The sequence below is a fragment of the Populus alba genome, chromosome 8 (genome assembly GCF_005239225.2).
Source record: "Populus alba chromosome 8, ASM523922v2, whole genome shotgun sequence".
Taxonomy (NCBI): Eukaryota; Viridiplantae; Streptophyta; class Magnoliopsida; order Malpighiales; family Salicaceae; genus Populus; species Populus alba.
Window position 1 is genome coordinate 2,814,876 of NC_133291.1, and position 18,788 is coordinate 2,833,663.

Sequence of the window (18,788 nt, forward strand, 5' to 3'; positions counted from 1 at the left end):
AAAAAACAGACAATGTTTAAGATTAGACATCGTTTTGAATTACATTCCAAAGAACATCTCATGAAAAATTATATTTTTTTTATTTAAAATTAATATTTTATACTTCTAAATTGTTTTAATGTAATAAAATTAAATATTTTATTTTTAAAAAATATAAAAATATTATTTTAATACATATTAATAAAAAAAAATTAAAAACAACCCCTGTTAAACACCTCTAATTCTTGCCAAAAAGAGAAGATTGTAGAAAACGCAATGAAAAGGAAAAGTTTGAGAAGCTTGGATGATGGGTTTGGGCATCACCTCGACGCTACATCATTAGTATTTATAATTCATACAGCTTTTTAAGCATTGCCATCATCTTCCTTCCCCGTGCTGAGATGTCCACAATGATGATTAAGTTGAAAATTGAGCACAATCAACATGAAAATGGCACAGCGGCCTTAAAAATAAAATGCGTTATTCCACTTTTTTTTTCTTTCCTTTTTTACCTCCTGTATTTGCTCAGTACAATTGCTGCTATTCAGGCCTTGATTGTTTCCAGGAATTCACTTTCCTGGAAACCATTTTCCTCACTTTCCCATGTTTGGCAATACATGGAAAGTGAGTCAAAGAAAATGTAATTCCAGTCAAAGGAAAATGTTAAGTTTAACATAAGGAAAATGTTTTCCGCTTTTAATTCTCGGAAAACACTTTCCTGGCGTGGGCCAATGCTGCGTTGTCATGTTTTTATGTAACTGTTCATGTTAATTGCACTGTTCATTGAATAGTGCAATTAACATGAACAGTGTATTGTATACACTGTTCACTAAAAAATAGTGAACAGTGCAGTTTTAGTGCACTGTTCGCTTGCCTGCGGGGACTTTTTTTTTTTTTAACATTAAAAAAAAATAGTTTATAGTGAATTTTATACCTTAATATTTTATCCAATTTTATTACATGCTAAAAATATTATTAAAACTATAGTTTTTGTCGGATGTATTTCATACGTAATGAAATTATAAATGGTTTCATAGAATAGTAAAAAATATTTCATAAGCTTATTTCTTTATAATATGATATGATATGATATATATAGTTATATTTTATAAAATAAGCTATGTATGAATATAGAATATAATAAAAAAAATCATCATTATACATTTTAGATTTTATTTTTTTTATTGTAAGTGATTAAATATTATATATATATATATATATTAGATAAATTTAAAAAAAAAATTAATTTATTAATAAATTATTTTCCAATTCATTTTCCATAACACAACCAAACACTGGAAAGTGTTTTCCATAACACTACCAAACATCGGAAAATACTTTCCCGGAATTCACTTTCTAGGAATTCACTTTCCCCGGAATTCATTTTCCAAAAGAAATTCACTTTCCTGCAAACAAACGGGGCCTCAAGCTGAGGAAATTTCCCCTACAGGGACTTGTGGCAGTGACAAGTGGATGTTGTGTGGAAGATTATTGCTGCACGAGACAGTGTGGATCTGGACCCATAGTCGGTACATGTTGCCCATCATTTAAGCAATATTAGAAATTGAATTTCAAAAATATTCTTCAACAAATTTTAAATTTTTTTTATTTAATTTCTTGATATTTTTAAATTCTTTTAATATGTTAATGTTGAAAATAATTTTTTAAAAAAATAAAAAAATATTATTTTAATGTGTTAAAATAAAAAAAATATTTTTGAAAAGCAATCGCTACTACGCTCCCAAATTATTTTAAACGGGGTGTTTGAGAATATAATTATGGTTATTTTTTAAAGTGTTTTTTATTTAGAAATGTATGAAGATAATTTTTTTTATTTTTTTAAAATTAATTTTGATATTAAAGCATCAAAATATCTGAAAATATAAAAAAAAATTAATTTAATGTAAAAAAAATAATTTCTTTTAAAAACGCTTTTTAAATAAAAAACAAACAGATCCTGTTGGTTAACAGCTGCATCCAAGGAGGCGAGATGCGGCAGCTTCGCAGCGCATGTTGTCCATGCAAAAGCATTTTGCAATCTGGAAGGTCACCTTAAAAAGGTGCAAATAAGGCATGTTGGTCGATCCTATTGTCGTTGCCTTGTTGAAACCTTTCTGGCTTTCTCATGTGTATGGCGTGGACCCTCGAACCGTTTTCTACGTCGTACTTATCCGTTGATTATAGCTTCTTTTAGTATTATTGTTTTTAAATTTGATAGTTAATTAATTGTTAAAAAGAAAAAGAAAAAGAAGCTAGTTAATTAGTTGAATTAGAAACAAAATAAAATCTATTTAAAAAACTAGGCCATGTTTGTTTTCCGGAAAGTAGTTTCCGGTAAACTATTTTCCAAACTTTTCTGTGTTTGTTTATCATTAGGAAAGTTGATCAACGGAAAACATTTTTCGGTCAACGGAAAATACTTTCCGGTCAATTTCAATCAAAGAAAAATTTGACTTGGTTTTCAGGAAAGTGTTTTCCCTTTAGCTGTGTTTGTTTTCTGAAAAGTGGTTTCCGGGAAATCACTTTCCAAACTTTCTTGTGTTTATTTGCCAGTAGGAAAGTTGGTCAATGGAAAACACTTTCCAGTAAAAGGAAAATTTGGCTTGGTTTTCAGGAAAGTGTTTTCCTGAAAAATCTGGAGAGAAAACATTTTCCGGAAGTTGTGAAAAAATTAGAAATGTCATTATTTGTTGATTATATTAAATTTAATCCTCAAACTTTTGATTGGTATATATATTTTGTTTTGAATATTTATTTTTCAATTTCATCTCTTAAAATTTTATTTTTATATTAATTTTGGTCCTTATTTTTATAATTGTTATTTGCTTTTTCCTTATCATATTTTTATTAAGAAAATTTATCTATCAAATTTGGTCCTCATTCTTTTGATTGTTACTTATTTTATTTGAAATAATTTATGAAATGTTGATTATTATTATTTTAATTTCTTCATCTTTCATTTTTTTTAAAAAAAATTTAGATTTGATCTCTATTATTTTGATTATTATTTATTTTATTTGAGATAATTTATGAAATTATATTTTTTTTTTCAATTTCATTCTCATTCAACTTTTTAATTTGTAAGATTTGTTCCTCATTATTTTAATAAGCTATGTATGAATATAGGATATAATAAAAAAAATTCATCATTATAAATACTTTTTAGATTTCATTTTTTTATTTTAAGTGATTAAATATTTTATATATATTAGATAAACTTGAAAAAAAAATTAATTCATTAATAAATTATTTTCCAGTTCATTTTCCATAACACTGCCAAACATCGAAAAATACTTTTCCGGAATTCATTTTTCTCGGAATTCACTTTCCAAAAGAAAACCACTTTCCACGGAGCTAAAAGCTACTGCAATCTAAAATCCAGCCGAGATTAAAATTGAATATGCCTGGCTACTACTACTGCTTGTCAACTTTTATATTGTTCTCCGCGTACTGTTCGCCCATTCTATCATTTTATCCGTGATATTTATCTTGAGTCCCCGTGAACTGTCTTGAATATACCTCGCCTGAGGTATTGCTTCGTAGTAATTGTTTGTAGTGAAACAACATCAGTGACACGAAATGGTCTAGCTTTTGCGAACTCGCCTTCCAAAGTTGTGTTTGGGAACGTTATTGGGTTGTTTTTTTTGAAAATTCTTTTCTTCTAAAAAATTATTTTTTTATGATTTTATATAGTAAAGGTTACAAAAAATATTTCTAAAAATAAAAAATCATCATTTTAATTAATTTTTAAAAAATACTTTTATAAAATAACTCATACTTATGAAAACTCTAAGCAGATTTAGGGTCTCAACTATTGTTCTGGGCTAGGCTCCAAGTAAGGTTGCGCCTGGGAACGCTGTTGAAACCGCGTAGCTTCAAAATTTATTTATTTTTATTTATTTTTAAATATTTTTAGATCGTTATGATGTACTGATCATAAAAATAATTTTTAAAAAATAAATAAATAATATATAATTTTAATATATTTCTAAGTAACAGATACTTTGAATTGGAGCTGCTATCACAATCATAAACATGCTCTAAATCAACGAACATGTTTTCAATTAACGGTTATTTTTAAAATAATTTTTATTTAAAAAATATGTTTAGATATATATATTTTTTATTTTTTACATAAAAAATAAAATTAGTCGCGTTCCTAAATACGCTCCTTGTCTACGATGTTTGTGATGTAAAATTCGACTGAATATTTATGCGATACAGGAAACAATCAACAGGTCACCGGTTGTTCGGTTTAAGAGTGTGTTTGGTATTGCGGTAGCTATTGTGGTTGTGATTTGAAAAAAGTTGTTTTATGAAAAGTACTTTTAATTGAGGTTGATTTGAAAAAATAAGTGTTTGGTTGAAATTGAGATTGAACAAAAAGTAGTTTAATGTATATGGTTATTAATGATTTTGAAATTGAGGTTATAAAATAATTTTAAAAAATATATATATATATATATATATTAATATTAATGGTTTTTAATTTAAATATTGTAGATTTAACTATTGCTATTATATCATAAAATAAATAATACTTTATATAAAATATTTTTATTGTTCCATTAAAATATCTACAATTTTGCAAATGTTACGTCATCAAACAATCTTTGTTTCATTGAATAATGTTAAATACTAGTTTTTTCGAATAAAACACGATTAAAATAATAAAAAAATAATTTTTTTTTTACTAGATCAAACCTGTTTTGATATATTTTAAGTTTTCGACCGAAATTGGTTTGGCCGGAATAGTGCAGCATGTTGCACCGTTGACGCGAACAGTGCAGCATGCCTGCACTGTCCATGCTAGTTGATTAGCGTGATATGTGAAGGTATGTAGTAGAGAGGCAGAAACGTGATAGAAGCATGTAATTTTTGCTTCAGCAAAATCGTGTTTTTAACGCAGATAATGGTAGGGTCCACATATAAAAATCACGGCTAATTTCTTAATCAAACACTATGTTATCACTGTTACATGCTAAACGCAGCCACAGACTCTTAGCCAAATGGACTCTTCATCGTCATCCATCCACTTGTCGAATTGGACATTGGAACAAATTCAAGTTGAAATACAAGCATATACTAACTTTTTCGTACTAAAATAGATGCTAGTAATTTTTTTTAAAATATTTTTGACATCAGCACATCAAAATGGTTTGAAAACATTAAAAACATATTAATTTGAAGTTAATAAAAAAAATCAAATTTTTTTAAAAGCGCTTTTAAAACGTATAAATAAACAGGCTCTCTTGTTTAGCAGTATAATTGCGATTGCTTTTCAAATAATATTTTATGCCAAAAATACATGTCAATAATATTTTTTTATTTTAAAAAAATTATTTTTGATATCAGCCAATTAAAAATGATTTGAAAATACTAAAAACATATTAATTTAAAGTTAATAAAAAATATTTTTTTTTATTTTTTTTTAAAATATTTTTGAAACGCAGAAACAAACAGACATAATAATTATAACATGAATTAAAAACATCTCCGTGTGATTGTTTTGCATTTAAGTATTTCGAAATCATGTTTCGAGTCCAGAACGCAGGGAAAAAAAGAGAGATTAATATGATGTTTGGAAGTAGTGTAATAATTATTTTTTTAATTTGAAAATATATTAAAATAATATTTATTTAAATTATTTTTGATTAATGTATATTAAAACTATCTAAAAATTAAAAAAATTATTAAGTTTTTAAATTTTTTAAAATACAAAAAGAAACGGATACAGTTAAGCATTTGTTCTTTATTTTTATTTTAACCTTGTAATTTAAAATCATTTAAAATTTGAATGATGTGATGGAACCATTTACAATGTTTTAAATGGTAGTACGATCATCTGGTTAGTTTGAAGATGTTGTTGGAATTTGAGTTTGCTCATATGTGAATGTTTGGATTGATTACAAAAGAGACTGGGAAGCCACTGCTCGTATCTCAAGCGAATACAAGTGAATGGGCATCAAGCCCATTGCCAACATAACCACACTAACCATATCAGCGCCGACGTCGTTTACAACTCTACCCAAATTATCGAAACCATCGTATCAATATCAATCCCACCGAATCCACGCTTAAAGCCCAGCTCTCCTGCGCTGGCCCAGATTATCCAACAGCCATCAACCAAACACCACCCATTAACCAAAAAGAAAAAAAGGAATAAGACCAAAACGCATGTCGTTTTTCCAAAACCAATAATTGCACTTTGCTTGGTTTGGTCACCCTTTCTTTTCCATCTTCAACAATTCCCAGCGAATCTTGATTTTACTTTCACGATGGAAATGGACTCCCTCCCTAACGGCAACTCCACAATCCCAACCACGACAACCTCAATCACCACTCCGTCAACGGCTCTGTCCTCAAAACTGACGCAACTGACTGAATCTTTGAAACTAGAACACCAGTTCTTGCGGGTTCCTTTCGAACTCTACAAGAAAACGATCCGTACCAACCACCGCGCCGTAGAAAAGGAAGTCTCTTCCGTTATCTCCGTCGTTAATGACGCCGCTGACTCTGACATCTCCAACGACGATGCCGTTCAGCATCTCACTTCTCTCGTTTCCAGATTGCAAGGTCTTAAAAGAAAGGTATACTGATTTTAAAAAAATGAAAGTGACCCAGTCGATGTCGTTTATTTAATTTTTTAGTTAATTGTGTTTTTTTTTTAAATTTTAGTTTAATTTAATAATGATGAGAGATGATTATAATTAGTTCAAGAAAATGTTGTTTTGGAAGGATTTGGTAGATTTTTTTACTTGATTTTTACTATAATTTTTTTTTGAATTTTATTGTGATTTAATAAACGGAGAAATTGATTGACATTTCATCGATCGAATTATGAAGTGAAATATTTAGTCAGTTGATTAATTATTGGTGTTTTCGAGTGACATATAATGATGTGATTGGTGAATTTCTGTTTTTTTTTTTTTTTTGGATTTAGCTATAGTGATTTTAGTGTGTACATACTTTGATACATTTATTTAGTTGGAAGAGGGAAACCGGACAGAGAACTTACAAGCGCAGAGGTGTCGTGCACGGATCGATCATTTAGAATCAGCTGATGCGGAGAATCTATCAGAGTGGAATAACACACGGATGAAGCGAATTCTTGTAGATTATATGCTACGAATGTCGTATTACGATACTGGATTGAAGCTAGCTGAAAGCAGCGATATGCTGGTAATTTATAATTGTGGATGTTACTTCTATGCTGCGGCATATCTGGTAACTCTGTTGCATGCTCTGATAATTTGGTGAATTCAACGCCAGGATCTTGTTGACATTGATGTATTTTTGGAGTCGAAAAGGGTTATTGATGCTCTTCAAAAAAGGGAGGTAGCTCCTGCTTTAGCATGGTGTGCTGATAACAAATCAAGGTTGAAGAAGTCAAAGGTAATTGCTAATCATTTTTGAATGCCGGCTCTCGGATAGAGGCTAAAAAAATTTGCCTTTGTTATTATCTCAGTTGCTGGATCTGCTTCGTTTTGGTGTGTGTGCTCAGCAAGAATTAGATCTATGAATTGAATTAGATATCCTATATCCTTAGTATATTCATTAATCCTAGCATACTTGGAGATAAAATCTAAGAATCAAAGTATCTAAGTATATTCATGACTAAGTTTGGACATGCTGTATATTCATTAATCCTAGCATACTTAGAGATAAATATAAGAATTAAAGTATCTAAATATATTCATGACTAAGTTGGGGACATGTTGTGGTCTCTACTGCACTTATTTTAGGAATTGCCACAAACTGAAACATTTGCAAACAGTGCATGAAATTCTGATCCTGGAATGAATGTTACCGAGTTCTATATTATTAAACAAATGAGTGTGTTTGATTGACAATTGATACTGGAAAAGATGTTAAATGGTCTTGGATTGAATTCTTGATTACCACCTAATCTTTTCTATTCCTTCTCTTGTAAATAATATTATGGATTGGGGATTTGATTTTGACAAGAACTGAAATGTTCTATAACTGCAGAAAAACATATTTCTGTTTCCTGGGGATTATTTGTGTGATTTGTCATACCTTGATCTTTAAACTCATGTTAAAATGTGCATTTGCATCGCAGTGAAGGTACCCCCTATCTGACAATGCTTCTTCAATTATTTTGATGTTACTTAATACTTCTAAATCAATGTTGATAGTTTCTTTGCAAAATTGGACAGCAACTACTTAAGATTCTAAAACATTTGGTGGCATACTTTTAATGCCCACTGCTTTTATGGATGACAGAGCAAATTTGAGTTCCAGTTGAGACTTCAAGAATACGTAGAGTTAGTACGGGCAGAAGACCACCTGCGTGCCATTACATATGCTCGGAAGTATCTCGCACCATGGGCAGCAACGCATATGAAAGAAATGCAGCGGGTCTTTGCAATAGTGGCTTTTAAGAGCAATCCTGATTGTGCTGTTTATAAGGTAACCTGGTTTCAGTGAATAAAGGCCATGTTTTGCTGCAAATGACACCATTCTTCATGACTTTGGTACACAAAATGCTACATTGACTGCATGTGGAAGCATTTAGATTAGTGGTTTGGTTAGGATGAATTTCAATTCAGCCCAAAATCTTTTGATTTTTGCAAAGTTGGAAGATGAATCAACAATGGAAATGACCAAACTGAGATCTGCAATACACCCAGAACAAGCTGCACCAAAACCAAACTTGAGATAAGATACTCAGAATTTTTCATTTTAAAACATCCATGAATATTACAGAAGGGAAATCTAAGGTTACTTGGATTTGTACTCTGTTTATTCAGGCCCTTCTCTGGAATGAAACTTTTTAGACTTCAAGTGAATGTAAACTTAGTTTCTGCTTCAAAAAAAATATGTACTGTTCATTTCCCCAATTGCTTTCTAGTATTCTAGTTTGATTCTGTCCACTGTTGCTTGTGTTTTCTATATGCATTCATCTATGCACTGGTAGGAAAAAAACTCAGTTTGGATATTTTAATGGTAGCATGTGATTCAGTGATAGACCTGGAAATACCTGTTAGAGAATTTTACATCTGTGGCTCTTCTTTTACACATTATCTTGTGTCCAGATATGTCTCCCCTATGGTAGATTCATCTAACAGATTGTGGAAATGAAATTGCTATGCTTGTTTCAATTGCTCTTTTCTTCCTTGACAGGTTAATGGGAGAAACTGATTGATACCTGATGTTTTGCTTTCAGGTTTTTTTTGAACCAAAGCAATGGGACTTCTTGGTAGAACAATTTAAACAGGAATTCTGCAGGTTATATGGCATGACTCTAGAGCCGTTGCTGAATATATTTCTACAGGCAGGGTTATCCGCCCTGAAAACTCCGTATCCATTATTAATTGACTTGTTAGCATGCAACTGCTCCCCGACTCACCCACACGCACGCGCGCACATGCATGCATGCACCCTGTCTTGTCTGATACATTATAAATTATGGTGGCAAAGTGCTTCAAACAATAAAAAGTTAGAGAAGATGAGTTTATCCTTTGCCAGTCTCATTCGATATGTTATATTTTGTGCTGGCAAAGTTCTTAAAAGACTAAGAAAATGAGGTTTTGAGTTTAAGCTGGGCTAATCTCAAGCCTATAAATGATACAGTGATCTAACAGTTTTCACATCATGATTTGTATCTCTCTCACAGACGACAGGCAGCATTCTGTGCTGGAGTTATTGCTTGATATGTTATCCAAGTGTTTGTTGTTTGCCTTTACCCTTTTTAGCCTCTGTTATAAAGATGATTGCACCAAGGAAGATCCGCTGTCACAGGAGAGCTTCAGGAAGTTGGCATTGCCATTACCATTCTCAAAGCAGCACCACTCAAAGCTTGTTTGCTTCATAACTAAAGAACTAATGGACACAGAGAACCCACCCCAAGTCTTGCCTAACGGCTATGTTTACAGCACTAAGGTTCAATTTTTGCATGTGGTATAAAGATACCTCTTAAGCACATTGCTGCACCAGTCTGATTAGTTTGACGTCTTTGTTACCTTTGCAGGCACTTGAGGAAATGGCCAAGAGAAATGATGGTAAAATAACCTGTCCAAGGACAGGTTTAGTCTGCAACTATTCGGAGGTGGTGAAGGCATATATATCATAAATTTGCATCTTGAAGCAAACTGTGTAATTCAAGGGAAAATATCCTCTGCGTTGGGCTCTGAAATCATGAGGAGTTCTAGCATGTTCTTTGAATACTAGCAACAGGATGCGATGTTCATTAAACACTCAAATAACTCGGGGCAGTTTCTCACGCACCTTGATCTGATTCCTGTGTTGGAGACTTACCACTTGTATATATGCTGAAAGAATCTTTCTTTTTCTTTGTTCTTTTTTTTTGGGTTAAATCTGGCGTTGACCGCTTGTTTCTTAGCAGTTCGATTGACTGAAGTTGATTTGCAATTGCGAATTTGATCATATCCAGTCATCTACGCTTTGCATTTTCTCAATGTTGCTTGGTTCCAGAATGTAGCCAGCTCCTATGAATTAAAATGTACCATTTAAACCTGTCTGCTGCATGTGGTCACATCCTTGCGAAGAAAGCAAACCGTACCATTTAAACCCCATTTGTTTGATATATTCCATATGCAATTGGGCCATCTTTTTCTTTCGAGCGATCAATTTGGCTAAACTGAAGCACAAGGGATTCTCCCCTCAGTGCATGGAGGCTCAGGTTTGAAATTGTACATGGAAGTATAGGCAATCCCAGTGAGAATAATCTAGGGAGAGCAACTATAATCCTAGTGACGCTGGTCAGAGATTGGCGTGGTAGATGTGTTGGGACTGTTGCTCCCAAAGTTGGCTAAGCCCCCCACCACACGACCAGCTCGCGACCCTTTGCGATCATCGTTCATGATATTTATTGGCATCCTTGAACTCATCTCGAACAAGATAGTAGTGTTATTATCAAAGTCCTAGCTTTCAGGATCCTCTTTTTTTCTTTCTCACTACTCTCTCCTTATTATAATTTTTTACTTGCTATTTTACAATTTAATTTAAAGGAAGTGAACACTAAAAATTGTATTTTTTTGAAATATATATAACTCGTTAAATTGTGATTTACTTTCAAAATGTTTTCTGAAACATGTTATTTCTAGAAAAAAATTTCGCTCGAGTCCCAAAAAAACTCAAGATCATGTACAGGCCTCCAGAGAGGTGAATGCCTTCTCACCTGCGGTGATTGGCTTGCTAGATATGAGCAAGGGGTGACCGGTTCTGACGGGGTGCCCTGTTCCCTGCGACCTTTGCTCTCTCTGACAAGCATACCGTGGGGCTTTTAACCCTTCGAATATCAATGTTATTTAGGTTTTTGTTGTAGTTGGGGCCACCTCTGGTCCCTTTCCATACGGTAAAAAGAATAAAAGAAGGTGGTACATGCCGTTTGGGTCTTCAATCAAAAAAAGGCCCAAGTTCCACCCGTCATCAAGTTACCGGTGGCCTAGAGCACACAGCAAATTGTTTGGTTTAAAATCGAAACAAAAATAATTCTGTATTCTGATAACCATAACATAACTGCACAAAAAAACAAACAAAGAAAGAAAAGGGTGAATGCAGGCTGCTTCGGCTTCAAATAAATGAGCAGCACCAGCGAAATCCTGTGATTGCTATGGACACAACAGCATTACCTTGGCTGTAGTAGAGTTGATTCTAAATTTTACTGGCATCCTACGTTGCAAAAAACCGATGTACTTTGCACTATCTTCATAGCAATCGGGATTTCCGGCATAATGCTACAGGTTTTGTAACACCCAGGAAGGGCACTTCTACGTCAGTCTAGCTTTAGAAACTGGATTCTTTCTGAATTTCCTGCTTGCAGTTTTGAATGAATTTACATGTACCAGGATGTGACGAAGAAAATGAACATTCTGCTCTTATTTACTTGTTCATTCCCGAATATTCCCACAGGCACTGGCATCATCATTGGTAGTGGAATGCTGTAACAAGGTAGCACAGTAATTTTTCAGCCATGTGTATGCGGATTCAAGGACACGAAGCTCGCCAGTGAGGAGATCTAGAGCCATCTGCCTTCGAAGAGCAAATCTTTCGCACACAGAAGCAGCAACAGGTTCCAATGACTGTACAGTGCATGAAAAGGCTTAAAACAAATGAAAAAAGTCCGTGAAGGAAAAAACATTTGTGTCTAAATACAAGGTGCAAGAGTCTCAAAAAGAAAACAAAGAAAGAAATTAACAGGATGCAAGAGATACCACAACAAGCAAGTAATGGCTGAAACTGGAAAAGGGGATTCGAATGGAGGGGCATAACGACTTGATGAAGGAATAGCTGTGCAAATAACATGCAACATGAGATTACTGTCCACTTACCAACCAAAAATCTATCATGTATTTTTTTTATTAACATGTAAGGAAACAGTCAATATCCTGGCAACTTGTATTAAGAACCAATTGCCATGGGAGCTGAGTCAACAAAATCCGATGCTTCACCCATTTGAAAACTTCAATACCTACTCTTGACTCTTCACACTAAAATTAAACCTGCAGCTCCAATCAATCAATGAGGGGAAGATAAGCATGTTCACCTTCATAGATACATTATATTCCTCAATAAGTTGACTGATTCTTGACAACAGGATCTCATGTGCTTGGATCTCCCTGCTGCTATTTTTTAAAGGACATCGAGCTAAACGACCATCATTTTGTGCAGCTTCCATGGCCAAATCAATTAAATCTGAAGAGCAAATATAAATCAGGAAATATTTTGAAGACTAGCGTGGCCCTACAGGTCCTGAGACATGGATTTCATACAAAGTAAAAGAATGCAATCTGAGGCACACCTTGAGAAGAGTTGCAACAAAGAACACGAGCAAACGCACGTAGTGATTGTGGCAGACCTTTTCCTCACTTCCCTGTGTGATGAAATCAACAAAAACAATCATCATGTCACGTCAACACAAGCACTAATGCCAGTGCAGACATAAGGTTACATTAGCTAACATTCACTGCCCACATTGGTTATAATCATAAGAAACATTAGCTGACACTTCTAAATGCTAAAAGGAAGAACTGAATTACTAAAGCTGAATTACTAAAGCTCAGAAGAAATCGGGCTGTGATCATAAAATAATGTCTAAAGTGAAGCAAAAACACTTCAGCAGGGTCCACCAAAAGCATCACTATTTACTCATATTCAAGATTGGCTTCTTATTCTATGTTTTATTTTTATCAAAACAAGTCAAGATAGCACAATTACTATACCAACCCACAATACTGACTTGATTATGAAAGAATCCCCAGAAAACTTGAAGTCGTTGGCATATCTTGTGGTTGGTAAATGATGCCTTCGTAAAATATCCAACTTCATTTCACCTAGAAAATCATGATTGGGTACGTCAATGTGAATCTGGACCTGAGAATACCAGCAACATTTGTAAGAGATAGGTCCACAATTTGGAATCAGGCAGTAATAAAGAATCAGTTCAAGTACGAGAAAATACTTAATAAGAGAATCCAAAAGAGAGAATAGGAATGACAGTGTTTCAGCTCAATAGAAAAATTTATGGTCGATAACAATGACTGGCAAGATAGTAATATTCCCATGACAAAGTGCCATTAGACACCTTTGCAACTTTAAATTCAAGACTAACCTGGTCATGGATGTTGTGTGGAACTATAAATCCGAATTCCAACAGCAATGCAGCATTTGAAAATTTTCCATATCTGATCAGCACCTACACAGGTGGTTCAGATGATCTAAATACTCAAGGGTGATAGCAATGCAGCATTTGAAAATTTTCCATATCTGATCAGCACCTACACAGGTGGTTCAGATGATCTAAATACTCAAGGGTGATGGAAGATGAAAAGTACAGGCATATGGCCCCCACATGAACCAGAAATGCATTCATAAGAAGCATGTATGAAACACCAAAACCATATGGAATCAACACTATGGTACTACAACTATTAAGAACAGCAATAACAATGCATAAGTCTTGTGACTAAGAGAATTAACAGTAATTTGCAACTACTGCAAAAGGAACACTTTTTTTTGTGATTAGCTTTATTGCTAATCATTTGATAACAGTTTTCCTCCGTGGAAACGGCAAGATGGCAGAAATTTCTTAGCAAAACTCTGAATCAGAAATACTAGTCAAGCATTGCTCAGTTTTCTAATTAGAAAGTCTAAAACTACTTTCGACAGGAAAAAATAATTATTGTTAAAGAAAAGAAACTATTTCAGTATCTGACCTCTTCATGAGGAGCAAAATTACGATCAGCAATGACCTGCACGTGTGGATTTAAATAATTAAATTAGAAATGAAAACATGTGCAGAATACATAAATGATAAATATAATCTCCAACAAACGATAAATAAAATCTCCTATAGGGCATTGTTCTTTGAGATCAATAGAAGCCAGAACACGTAGAGGGTCCCTTTGTGATTCAAACTTTGTAGTACTCTGAGACAGTTTTTTTCAACCATCATTTCTTGAATAACAACAGGAGATTTTGTGAAACAACAGAAGATAAAAAAAAAAAAAAAGATTCCCACTTTGCTGTAGTATTAAACTCTTATATAAAAAACTGGACATGATACAGAAAAAGAAAAGGAAAGTGTATACCTCTGAAACCTGTTTGTCTTCATCATTTAATATGAATGCTTCAGAAACCCCATCATGGTTTGAAAAATCTGCAAATGGAATCTATGGAACAACCAAACAATTCAAATAAAACACTATACAAATAAAGGATACACCATAAGCAAATATAAAATAAATGAATGAAGTCATTATAAAGGCAATACCAGGGATACCCCCCTTGTGCTTCCCCATGCTCGAGATCTAACTGTCACATGCATAAGAAAGTTGACATGAGAATTTGAAAGATTATAGACATAGAAAATTACAGCTAAAATCAGGGCAGGAAATATAATTCAGAAGCTTCATAAGTATTTTGAAATCATAGTTGATCAGTACAGTAGCATAGTACCATGTAACTCCTTACCTAGAGCCCATCCTTCCATTTTGGTCATGACAGACTGACTCATAAAAACTAATTACATATAGATGAAGCGTTTCTCAGAATAATCCAGTAATCACAAAAGTGGCCAAACAATAAACCTCTCTCTCTTCAAAATATGGGCATTCACGAAGGAAAACAAACCATGGATAGCAATTACTTCTGCAGAAATCACTCACCTAAAGCATATGCATGGATGAAATCCTCAAGTGTGATACCATCTAAAATTTCTGGGGAGTGATCGAGAGCCTGAAAGCATATGAAATTTAATCACAATCACAACACTCAATGTAAGCAGAGCTGACAATCACAGGTATATTAAGTGAGCAAAAATCAAGGTTAACTTTGCAACTATCAATCCCTCATCAGTCACCAGCATATACTTTACAAAGTTTGATGTTTCCAAAAGTTAGATAAATCTGAATTGTTAAATGGATGTTAAATGTATTGAAAAATATGTGACAGCGTTGCATATCTCTAACCCGACCAAACAGATCAATATGTGCTCTTGAGCCCAATGTTTTCACACAAACAAGAGTAGCAATGGATGACACCATGATCCTCTCTCTCTCTATCAACATCCCTTTATGTTTAGCTCCCTGAAATTGTGTCCTACCTACCTGTATTAGAGACTTTTTGTAAACCACCTCTCAAAATTAAGCGGAACACAACCATCCCACTTCGTCCCAAAGCATTTCAAGTGAAGAGCAAGAACGGCATGATGAATCAGCAAAATTGTATTGCAACATTATCTAGACATATTTTTCTTCAAAACTCTTGATTACAACTTCATATGAGCTTATAGATTCTCTGGAGAGAAACAAAATAAACTTACTAATTTAATTTTCAAGAAATCTTTTTCGATTTGATATTTTTCTTTGATTGTTTCTTGGTATACTGTGCTTTGATGAATCATGTCCAACTCACTTTTGCTCCAGAATATCTGTAAAAATTCAAGCAACAAGAAAGGCAAATCTCTGGAGATATTCAAACAATAAGAGAGACATAACTCTTGCAATATCTTGTTCTTCAGGAACTATATATTTTTATTAGAATCATGTCCTTTGAGAACCGATGATCCTATTAATGAAAAAATGCAAAAAGTGATAGTGCAAACCGTGCTATGCATTTCTCCAGGTCGAGGTAGGCAGCTGATATAAGGGGCCCACTCTGATTCCTGCAGGAAATATAAATATAGGCCATCGATTTCTTTATATTTCCTTGAATTTAAGCATACAAATCAGAAATAGCAATGTCAATCAATGCACAACTATGCAACTACAAGAAATTGTTCCTTCAGCCTTCTTTTTATCAGATGAATAAAATATAATTCAGTTTACCTGCCCTCTTTTCTGCTCAATCAAAATGACAATAGCAAGCTTTGCAACATTGCCAACTTCATTGTCTAACAAAGATGCAACTTTCGGAAGTAGATTATCTGGTGCTATTTGCTGAGAAATCAAGTAAGAAAATATTGGCCAACCTTAAAAAAAAGGTAAGAAAATTGCTAACCGCAATAGCAGCAGTATTATGTGTCAAGAGGGATACCACATTGTATGGAACTCTCAGTATGCATTCTCCAGTTTGTATGCTTTTAGAAGCAAACAGTGACCTACATGCCAAAACATGCATCATTAATTTTTTTTACTTTTGAAAGAAATTCAACAAGGCTTGTGACAAAAGAGAGCATCCATCCCTCCATATGTTTTAGAGATAGAGTATATTTTTCATCAACAGTTGCAGCTGCTATATTGTAGTTAAGGCCTTCCAATACCTAAGCCATTTCCTCATTAATGATGAGGCGCAGGAAACCCAGTTGGTTGCTGAAAATAATAAGACCTTTGAATACTATAAATATTCTCCTTCAAGTGAGTGAGCTATTTGAGAGACAGACAAAGACACGCATATAAGAGATGCCTGGCACAAGCTAAGGTGACAAGGCACTCTACTTGCTAGAAATAGGATGTGCATGCAGTTGAACTCTATTGATGTTCACTCCAGCATGGGGCGAAAGAGTGCAGGATATGCCTTCAGTTTTTAAGTTTACTCTTACCTCATGCAGCCACAGAAGTGGTCAAACTTAACAAGTTGACCAAGCAAGAAATAGTCATTCCTTCCAAAGTAATATGTAATAGACTATCTTTGATCAACCGGTCCCAATTCCAGATTCAGAATAAGAATCAAAACCCAATCGACAAACTAGCAAGTTCTGCACAGGAATGTGTACTTGCATTACAATGGCCAAGTAATTAGTTGGAACCACTTTCAGATAGTAAAACCAGATTTACATGCTGATCGAGGTCAATGATATCATTAATGTCTCCCAGATCCAGCAAACACATCTTGAGCATTTGATATGAAACTTTTCATGTGGTAAAAGAAACAAGAAGCGTTGATTTCATATCAGTCAAACAGGAGCACAAAGACAGGTTGACTTGAGGCCTTAAAGGATGAGCTCATTTCACAAGCTGTCGCATTTTATGCAACAGAATTCGGTCCAAGGTGTTGCACACCTTATAAAAATTAAGGAGTGCTTCACACATCCAAGCGCCAAGAGATTCCCCTGTTTTTCATCCTGCTGAGATACACGGTTTCCAATTTCAATTTCAAAATGCCATGCAATATTGTTTTTCCATCATAAGAGAGCTGTAAGCACTTTTTGAAAAAGCATTTGTTATATGATTCCATGGACCACTGCACAACAACAACAAGCACCAATAATTCCTCCAACCGCACCTCAACAGCGATCAACTAGCTGCAGAATTCTCTATCACGATCATCTAAAGTCAAACTTGTGTCTATTGCGTACACCACTCCATTCGCACAACGTCTTTCCATTCAAACGGAAACGGTACAAATTCCGGCTATTGTTTTATCGAGGTAAAAAATTATTGAAATTGGCCAAACACCATCTCAATATCAAATAACTAACCCTAATCCACACCAGCACCGATAATAGGCAATAATTAGATCTTCGATTGATCATCAATCAAGTATTTCACGGTAAAATTAGCCAATTAAGAAAATACGGGCACGATAATAACCTGCCGTATGCGGATTTGCCAACGTAAAGCTTTGAAGAAATTTCGACTCCAGCTTTCCTTTCCAACCATGGCAAAAAATCAACGCATTCCTCGTCTAGATGATTTAACAGTACCTAGCGGGAAAAAGTATCGAATAATTATTAATCGTTAAACAAAACCTACTTTAAAAAATCTGTGTTTTTTTTAAAACCTCTGGAACGGGAGAGGAGGAGATATTTAGTTTCTTGGAGAAGCGATGAGCGGTGGTGAATAGCTGAAGAAGAGACCGCCGTGGATTTATGAAGCGAGAGCGTGATAGCATTTGCGGATATTTAGAGAAGAAAACGCACGCAAGCATCCTGCTATTTTTGGTACCGTTGGCTGTGGACTGTGGTGAAGCTTGTGTTTGAACTTTGAAAGGAAGGGTGATGGTTCGAGGTGTGGCGAAGGGCAAGGCCCAGTCCAATTTAGCACAGTGTTTCTGTTGCGCGGGTGTGGTTTGTGGCAAGCCCGCCTCGTTCTCTCATGCTCGTGCAGGTGAGGTTTTTTGGCGTCTCAGATAGCAGGAATAGTTACGGTTTTAAATATTTTTTTAAAAAAATTTATTTTTACATGAAAATAATTTAAAATTATAAACAAATAATTTTTAATAAAAAAATATTAAAATTTAAGAAAACGCAATTTGAATCAAGTTCTTAAACAGAACATATTTCTAAAAAGACTTTTATATATATATATATATATATATATATATATATATATGTGTGTGTGTATGATATTCAATATTTTTTATTTAAAAATATTTTAAAATTT

At 33.8% G+C, this 18,788-nt stretch overlaps 2 protein-coding genes across 2 annotated transcripts; one reads left to right on the forward strand and one right to left on the reverse strand.

The window, feature by feature from the left end:
* The first annotated feature begins 6,163 nt into the window (after nucleotides 1-6,163).
* Nucleotides 6,164-10,295, forward strand: LOC118052218 (protein MAEA homolog). Its single transcript, XM_035063106.2, has 7 exons — nucleotides 6,164-6,569; nucleotides 6,967-7,161; nucleotides 7,252-7,374; nucleotides 8,227-8,412; nucleotides 9,170-9,303; nucleotides 9,699-9,885; nucleotides 9,974-10,295. Exons 1-7 carry the CDS (start codon nucleotides 6,258-6,260, stop codon nucleotides 10,073-10,075), a joined length of 1,239 nt encoding a protein of 412 aa, XP_034918997.1. The 5' UTR covers nucleotides 6,164-6,257; the 3' UTR covers nucleotides 10,076-10,295.
* Nucleotides 10,296-11,330: 1,035 nt separating this feature from the next.
* Nucleotides 11,331-18,436, reverse strand: LOC118052394 (fructose-bisphosphate aldolase-lysine N-methyltransferase, chloroplastic). Its single transcript, XM_073410882.1, has 16 exons — nucleotides 18,187-18,436; nucleotides 17,997-18,109; nucleotides 16,501-16,564; nucleotides 16,293-16,403; nucleotides 16,070-16,129; nucleotides 15,788-15,895; nucleotides 15,435-15,572; nucleotides 15,132-15,201; nucleotides 14,738-14,778; nucleotides 14,556-14,636; nucleotides 14,181-14,216; nucleotides 13,577-13,660; nucleotides 13,171-13,338; nucleotides 12,767-12,830; nucleotides 12,512-12,660; nucleotides 11,331-12,047 (listed from the first exon to the last, which is right to left on the reverse strand). Exons 1-16 carry the CDS (start codon nucleotides 18,331-18,333, stop codon nucleotides 11,856-11,858), a joined length of 1,626 nt encoding a protein of 541 aa, XP_073266983.1. The 5' UTR covers nucleotides 18,334-18,436; the 3' UTR covers nucleotides 11,331-11,855.
* Between the last annotated feature and the right edge of the window lie 352 nt (nucleotides 18,437-18,788).